This window comes from Ammospiza caudacuta, chromosome 17 (assembly GCF_027887145.1).
Source record: "Ammospiza caudacuta isolate bAmmCau1 chromosome 17, bAmmCau1.pri, whole genome shotgun sequence".
Lineage (NCBI taxonomy): Eukaryota > Metazoa > Chordata > Aves > Passeriformes > Passerellidae > Ammospiza > Ammospiza caudacuta.
The window spans coordinates 2704280-2712967 of record NC_080609.1 but is presented as its reverse complement, the minus strand read 5'-3'; the positions used below and the strand labels follow the sequence as shown (position 1 = coordinate 2712967).

Genomic DNA, 8688 nt, shown 5'->3' with positions numbered 1-8688 from the left:
GCGCCAGGTGCCCTACCGGCACCAGGAGTGACAGTCACCCCTTTTCCCGGGGACTGGGAATACCAAGCCAATTTTGCGCCGGGCAACACCACCAAAAGCAGATTGGGGCCGAGAAATGAAGTTTTGGGGTGACGCTGAATCTCTAGCACCACTCCGGACTGAACCACGGCCGAACCCCGGCTCTGTGCTGAGGATTTGGGGTGAGGGCTCTCCTCGTCAGGATCCCCTTAAACCCAGCCCCGGGAGCGCGGCTTTAGGAGATGGAGCCGCTCCCACACCCGGTGAGCTCCGGGAGGGTTTGGGGTGTCCCCTGCTCGCTGTGCCCGCTCCTCCAGCCCTGGCAGGGTCACCCATGGCCCTGTGCCCCCCAGGGACCCCGGCGGGAGCAGGGGAGCAGCTCCGGCACAGCCGCACGGGCTCAGCGCAGTGATGGCTCCATCTGGCTTCCAGCGGCTGCAAAGGAACCCGAGCCCGGATCCGCCAGAGTCCACGGGGATGCTCGGGGTGCCCTCTGTGCCCCCGGGATGCCAGGGGAGCCCTCTGTGCCCCCGGGATGCCAGGGGAGCCCTCTGTGCCCTCGGGATGCCAGGGGAGCCCTCTGTGCCCCCGGGATGCCAGGGGTGCCCTCGGTGCCCCCGGGATGCCAGGGGAGCCCTCTGTGCCCCCGGGATGCCAGGTGTGAAAAATGTGTATTTTATGACTGGCTTTTCGCAAATATTAAAATATTGTATCATATATAATATACCTTAAATATAATATATATAATATACCTATAATATAATATAATATAATATAATATAATATAATATAATATACCTATAATATAATATAATATAATATAATATAATATAATATAAATAACATATTATATACTATATACTATAATATATACTATACTATACTATAATATACTATAGTATACTATACTATAATATAATATAATATAATATAATATATATTATATTATATTATATTATATTATATTATATTATATTATATTATAGTATAGTATAGTATATTATATTATATATAATATATTATATATTATATAGTATATAGTATATTGTATATATTATATGGTATATAATATATATTATATAGTAAAATATATAATTAGAATATTATATGTGTTGTGTTAGAAAGTAATGCTGTATTAATTCTCTTAAGGACTCTGCTAAATATAGCCCTAGGTTATAAAAATTGTTAAAATAGAAACTGTGCTATGTAGAATACTCTTTTTAAAGAAAGGACTTGCAGGGAAATAGCAGCCACAGGACACTCGAATCTTTCAGAGAAAAAGAATTTATGGCTCTCTTATCAGAAGAAATGAACTTCTTCCTGCCTCGAAGGTGCTGTCAGGATTCAGAGGAAGAAGTTGAGGATGACCAGACAGAATCCTGTGTTTGAATGGAATTTATGCATCATGGATAAGGTGTATGAATATGCAACGGGCTGTTGTTTATAAGGGTTAATCCTTTGTTAATGTGAGTCCTTCTTCGGGCTCCTGCTGCCCAGAAAAGGTACCCAGACGCTGTCTCTATTGTCTCATATTGTCCTAATTCAAATTGTCCAAATTATTATTACTCTAATTCTATTACTATTTTTATAACCATTTTATTACTATTAAACTTTTAAAATTTTTAGAAAACCAAGTGATTGATGTTTTTCACACCAGGGTTGCCCGAGCCTCACTGCCCCAGGGATGGGGAATTCCTGGGCTCCCACTGATCCCCCCCCAGTGAATTTCCTCTTTATTTCCAACCTAAACCCACCCTGTTCCAGTTTAAAATCGCCAGCGTGTCTCCTGGCTTGAGGAAAAGCTTTTCTCTGATTTTTCCAAGCCCTGAGATGCCACAAGGAATTCTCCAGGCTGGACAGCCCCAGCTCCCCCAGCCTGGGTGAGGGAGAGGAGGAGGGAGCTGCAGAACCTCTCTGAGCTCCCCCAGAAGGACAGCAAAGGTTCTTCCAGCCCCCAGAAGGAACAGCAAAGGTTCTTCCAGCCCCAAACCATCTCCATGGTCCCCTCTGGGTCTGCTCTGGCCCAGCCAGGCCTGCCCTGTGCCAGGATCCCATCCTGGGGGTGTTTGTGTGCTCTGGAGGGCTCAGGGGGAACCCTCTCCCTGCCCTGCCCCACGCTGGGTTTGTGGGTGCTGTGGGAAAAGGATTTGGAGAGAGATTTTAGGGTTGGATAAAAGGTTTGCATGGGATGTGTTTCTATGTAAACTTTGAGATAAGAAGTGCCTGGGTCAGAAAAGGGATGGCAGTCCCACAGGCTGCCAGCACCCACTGCCACCCCACATCCTGTTTGTCACCCCCTGGCACCTCCTGGCACTTCCCTGCAGGGCTGGGAGGAGACTTGGGATGGGGCAGGGCCAGGATCTGGGACAGGAGGAAAGCTCTGCTCCCTCTGCCACCCTCCCACTGTCCCTCAGCTCTGGTCCCCCTGTCACCCTCCCACCCCATCCCTCTCCCTGGCACCCCAAGGACCAGGCTGCTCCCTCCGTGCCCGGCTCTGGAGAGCTGGGCTGGCACATGGAGAGCACCTCTCCCCTCTCCCCTGTCCCTGGCACTGCCCTCAGGGTGGGCTGGGCACGGTGGTGCCTCCCTTCCCTCTGCCCTCCCCATCCAGTTCCAGTGACAGCTGCTGCTCTCCTGCCCTTCCCTGCACCCCAAATCCCCTCCCAGGGCCCCCCTTTCCCCACACCTCAGTGTTTGGGAATTTCCCCATCTTTGCCCCCAGCAATGGCCCTGACCTCCCTGAGTCACCTCTCCCAGTCCAACCAGCCTGGCCAGGCAGTGCTGGTGGCACCACATGTGCCAGCAGGGCAGAGCTGCCATCCCTGGGGCTGCCAGGACATGGGCACCTTTCCCAGCTCCCACACGAGGCTCTGCAGCCCTGGCAGGGCAGCTGGGGGCACTCAGAGCTGCCCATGGGGACCTTTAGAGCAGCTGCCACCACTCCCCAGTGCTCACCTCCAGGAGCAGGGTGACCAGAGTGACCAGGAACATGGGTGAGCATTGGGCACGGTGCCACTCGTGGGGCTGGGTCCTGCTGGTGTCCCTGCCACCCCTCCCCTCTCTCTGGGACACGTTTTTGGTCCTGAATGAGGAGCACTGGTTACCCTGGCAACACGAGATGCTCTCCTCCAGACAGGGACAATATTTGGCAAGATTTGCTAAAAATACTCCCTAAGTCAGCTGTGACAGTGCCACCACACGTGTCACCTCCCTGCTCCCCAGGGCTGCCCCTGCAGAGTGTCCCTGGTCACCCACCCTGCCTGGTGGGGCCCTCCTGGGTCCCAGAGCAGATGTGGCCCAGCACTGTCCCCTCCCCAGCCCGGGGACACAGCAGGGACTGCAGGGACAGCTGGTGGCATGTCCCACCCAAAGGGACTGGGAACCTCCCTGGGGAGGGACTGCAGGGGCTGCTGGGGAAGGTAAATGATTCCTTAGAGTTTAAATAGCTTTAAAAACTACTTTTTAAGGATTTTGCTGCTTTCCCTAATACCATTACAGCCTTCTCCAAGGCAACCAGGGGAGGGGCTCAGACTTTGCTCCCGGCTGGGAGTTCATTGCTGGAGGGATCACACAGGGGTCCCCATGGCCAGGGACACGCTGGGAGGGAGGGGACAGGAGCCACAGCCAGGTCCCCAGGGTGTCCAGGGCACATGGGGGGCCTGGGGTGCAGCTGCAGGGTCCCAGCAGCTCCTGCCACACCTGGAGCCCAGGCTGCCAGGGGGGTTTGGGGGTGCAGACAGGCCTGGAGGAGCTGCCTCAAGGAGTTTGTCACAGACAACTTTTATGGAAAATCCTTTCCTTAGGATTTTTCCTCCTGAGAAGCTGGGAGGCCTCAGGGACAAAATGTAAACAATGATTATCTGCTGCTGTGGAATGCAACAGCTGCATCTGGGATTGGTCTCATGTGGTTGTTTGTAATTAATGGCAAATCACAGTCAGCTGGCTCAGACTCTGAGACACAAACCTTTGTTATCATCCATTCTGATTCTATTCTTAGCCAGCCTTCTGATGAAACCTTTTCTTCTTTTCTTTTAGTATCATTTTAATGTAACATATATAATAAAATAATAAATCAGCCTTCTGAAACATGGAGTCAGATCAACATCTCTTCTCCAATCTAAAAACCCCTGTGAACGCTGTCACAAGGAGCTCTAGAGGTGGAGATGGGTCCAGCTCCTCCATGCAGCACTTTGGGGAGGGATTTCCTATTTACCCTCCTTATTTTCCCTTTGCATCTCATTTGATATTTCCCTGGGGAGGGCTGCTGCAGGCAGGGATGAACCTGCTCCCAGCTGCAGGCAGGGCTTGTTTAAACTTCCCAACGAGGTTTTGTGGGTTTTGGCTGGCTGACCTGTGCTGGTTCAGCTCTTTTTAGCTTCCAGATTGATTACACCTTGTGTCAATATGTGCTCAGTGCCTATTAGTGGGTGTATGTATCCCTATGCCTCATTTCTTCCTCCTGATCTATAAATTCCCAGAAGACAGGATTAAAATAGAGGGGGAGGAGGATTCCACTCGGGGCCAAAAGGGAAGAGGGGAAGCAGAGCCTGTGGGAAAGTTGGGTGGCAAGGCTGGAGCCTGGATGTATCTCTCCAACCCCTTTCCATGGGCATGGCAGTGCCTGGTGAAGGGCTGGGGAATGCCAGGCTCCCAGGGGAAGGGGCAAGGTGGGGTGCCCATGGGGAGGGAATGGTGGGGAGAGAATCCCTGCTTCTCCCAAAGCAGCCTGGGGGAACCAGAGCAGAGAAAAGCAACTGCAGGGCAGAGATTGCTGGTGCTGGACATCAGCAGGGCCAGCCTGGTGCATCTCCAGGGAGAAGGGACAGAGGAAGGTTCAGCCATGGCTTTTCTATCTGGCCACAGGGCTCCTCTTGCTGGGGTTTTTCGTTTCTATTTCTTTCCTGGAAACTGGTAAAAGATTCCACAGAGCCGTGTTGGAGCCTGGTGGGGAAATAAGCTGGGACACAGGATGAGGTCAGTGCCTCCCCAGGGTGGTTTTGATGAGCTGCCAGGGCAGAGTGTGATCTGCCAGCCCTGGAGCATCACCCGCCCTCATCTCCCTGCCTGGGGGCTGCCAGGGGACCCCCAGAGCCAGCACCCCACAGGGGGACCCTGCCTTGGCTCTCAGTTTCCCCTTGGGCACAGGGGCACTGGGCAGAGCAGAGTGGAGAGCTGCCAGCAGCATCCCCAGCCACGAGGGAAAATGGGAAAATGCCCAGGAGCGGCTGAGGATTTTAGTGCCACACAGGGAAGAGTTTTTCCCCCTTTCCCATCACCATAAACCCTCAGGAGTTTCAGCCCATCCTGCACTAAGGCTGACCCCCAAACTTCAATCCCCGTGTCCTGCGGATGCTCCAAGCCCCAGCGTGTGGTTTTTGTGTCCTGATGGGAAGCGAGGAGCCACTGCCAGGGCTCATCCCAGGGCAGGGAGGGGTCAGCGCTGCTGCTCAGGAGCTCGGGGCACGGTGCTGGGGCACCCTCTGAGGTTGCCCCATTCCTCCCTCCATGCTCAAAGCCCACACAAACCCCATCTGCGTGCCCTTGTCCCCAGCTGCCCCCAGGTAGTCCCAGAGCCCGTCGCGGTGCCCGGGGCTCCAGCAGCAGTGGGGTTAAGCCCGGCCAGGCGGGAGCCTGGACAGGCGTCAAGGTGGTTGCTCCATCCATCCCTGCGCAGTCCGAGGGGCCGGAGAGCGGAGCGGGAGCGGGAGCCCTGCCCTGCCCTGCCCGCCGCCATGAGCGCAGGCAAAGGTGAGGCTGGAGCTGCCCCTCGGCCTGGGGGACCGCAGGGACCGGGGGGGACACGCTGGGGCTCTGCCCGGGCTCCGGGCACTCTTGGCTCTGCTCCTCCTCCGCTGCTAATCAGACATTTTGGGGGGCCGGAGCTGCCTGGGGGGGCTGCAGGGGCTGCGGGGCAGAGCCCAAACGTCGATGGGAGCGCGGGGATGGGCAGGGACCGCGGTACCGGTACCGGGACCCTTCGGTACCCAGCGAGTCCAGGGGCACCGGGGAGGGACAGGGAGAGGGGTCCGGCGGCCTTTCCCATGAAAGGGAGGAGCTGCCGCTGCAATATGGGGATGAATTCGGGGGGTCCCTGCACCTGAGGGGTCACAGCAGCACTGGGGGGTGATCTTAGACCGTTTCCCAGGGGATCCAGCTCTGGAAACCCCCGCAGCTGCAGGGCCGGGAGCGACCCCTTTATCCACCCCAGCCCCGGCGGTGCGGGCACCCACCAAGGGGTCGCACGGGGGGTCCCAAGGGGGTCCCAGGGTGTCTAAAGGGGGTCCCAGGGATGTCCCAAGGGGTGCCAAGGGGGTCTCAAGAGGGGTCCCAGGGATGTCCCAAGGGGTCCCAAGGAGGTTCCAAGGGTGTCTAAAGGGGTTCCCAGGGATGTCCCAAGGGGTGCCAAGGGGGTCTCACGAGGGGTCCCAAGGAGTCCCAAGGGGGTCTCAAGGAGGTTCCAAGGGTGTCCCAAGGGGTCCCCAGGGTGTCCCAAGGGGGGTCCCAAAGTGTCCCCCAGAGCAGCCGCAGCCCTGCCCTGACGCTGTCCCCTCTCTCGGTCCCCAGCAGGCATCCCCCTCCTGCTCCCCCTGGCCCTGCTGCTGGCCGCGGCCTCGCAGCCCCCCGGCGGGGACCCCCCGAAGGACGGGGGGGACGGGGAGGCCCCGCGGTGCCCCAGCCCCTGCGCCTGCAGCCTGGACGATTACAGTGAGGAGCTGAACGTGTTCTGCAGCAGCCGCAACCTCAGCCGCCTGCCCGAGGACGTGCCCCACAACGCCAAAGCGCTGTGGCTGGACGGCAACAACTTCACAGTGCTGCCGGCCGCAGCCTTCAGGAATCTGTCAGCCCTGGATTTCCTGGACCTGCAGAGCAGCCAGCTGGGCTCCGTGGAGCAGCACGCCTTCCACGGGCTGCGCAGCCTCTACCACCTGCACCTGGAGCGCAACCGCCTCAGGCACCTGGCCCCACACACTTTCCTGCACACGCAGAACCTCGTGTCCCTCAGCCTCAACAACAACCACTTCAGCAAGGTGGAGGAAGGGCTCTTTGCTGGGCTCTCCAACCTCTGGTACCTCAACCTGGGCTGGAACTCGCTGGTGGTGCTGCCCGACAAGGTGTTCCACGACCTGCCCAACCTGAGGGAGCTGATCCTGGCTGGCAACAAGCTGCCCTACCTCCAGCACCAGCTTTTCTGCAGCCTCACCGAGCTGAAGGAGCTGGACCTGAGCGGGAACGCGCTCAAGGGCATCAAGATCAACATCTTTGTCAAGCTGCAGAAGCTGCAGAAGCTGTACCTGAACCACAACCAGATCAACGCCATCGCCCCCCGCGCCTTCATGGGCATGAAGTCGCTGCGGTGGCTGGACCTGTCCCACAACCGCCTGGTGCAGCTCTACGAGGACACCTTCCTGGGGCTGCTGAGCCTGCACGTGCTGCGCCTCTCCACCAACTCCATCGCCGGCCTGAGGCCCAGGACCTTCAAGGACCTGCAGTTCCTGGAGGAGCTGCAGCTGGGCCACAACCGGATCCGCGGCCTGGCCGAAAGGAGCTTCGAGGGGCTGGGCCAGCTGGAGGTGCTGAGCCTCAACAACAACCAGCTGCAGGACATCAGGGCCGGGGCTTTCCTGGGGCTGCACAACGTGGCTGTGATGCACTTGTCGGCCAACTGCATCAAGGTGCTGCCCGACTTTGTCTTCAAGGGGGTCACCAAGCTGCACAGCCTCCACCTGGAGCACAGCTGCGTGGGCAGGATCCGGGCCAACACCTTCTCGGGGCTCTCCAGCCTGCGGCGCCTCTTCCTGCAGCACAACAGCATCTCCCTGATCGAGGACCAGAGCTTCAGCGACCTGCACGAGCTCCTGGAGCTCGACCTGAAGCACAACAGGCTGAGCCACCTCTCGCCCCAGCTCTTCACAGGGCTGAGCAACCTGGAGTACCTCTTCCTCTCCTCCAACCAGCTCCTGGACATCTCCCAGGACACCTTCAGCCCTCTCCAGAGACTCTTCTGGCTCGACCTCTCCCACAACCAGCTGGAGACACTGGACAACAGCGTCATCTCCCCCCTGGCCAACCTGCGGTACCTCAGCCTGAGGAACAACTCCCTGGAGACCTTCTCGGTGTCGTTCCTGTGCCCTCCCTTCTCCCTGGAGCAGCTGTGGCTGGGGGGCAACAACTGGCACTGCAACTGCTCGCTGAAGGGGCTGCGGGACTTCTCGCTGCAGCACCCGGCCGTGGTGCCGCGCTTCGTGCAGTCGGTGGCCGAGGGCGACGACAGCCACGTCCCCATCTACACCTACAACAACCTCACCTGCCTGCAGCCGCCGGGCCTGGCGGGGCTGGACCTGCGGGACACTGCCCAGGAGAGCTTTGCTCACTGCTGAGCTGGGCTGGCCCTCCCAGGGACCTCACCCCGGCCCTGTGCCACCCCAGCCACAGCACACATTTGCCAACATCTCCAGCAGCTGCCGATGCTGGATGGGCACCAGCCCTCCTGGGCTTCAAACTGAGTATTTCAGTCCTTTCGTATTTAAATAGCAGCCCCCAGGGCAGAGTATGGTTGCTCCCAGCTCCCGGCAGGAGAATCTCTGGATGGGGGAATGCTGCACCCCCAGCGCTGCAGCCACAGCAAGGGGCAGCCCTGCCCAGGCCAGGACTTTTATGAGACAAAACAAA

The 8688-nt window shown here is 57.5% G+C and overlaps 1 protein-coding gene across 1 annotated transcript; it reads left to right on the top strand.

Moving 5' to 3' along the window:
• Nucleotides 1-5704: 5704 nt before the first annotated feature.
• Nucleotides 5705-8624, top strand: IGFALS (insulin like growth factor binding protein acid labile subunit). Its single transcript, XM_058816117.1, has 2 exons — nt 5705-5766; nt 6583-8624. Exons 1-2 carry the CDS (start codon nt 5751-5753, stop codon nt 8394-8396), a joined length of 1830 nt encoding a protein of 609 aa, XP_058672100.1. The 5' UTR covers nt 5705-5750; the 3' UTR covers nt 8397-8624.
• The last annotated feature ends 64 nt before the right edge of the window (nt 8625-8688 follow it).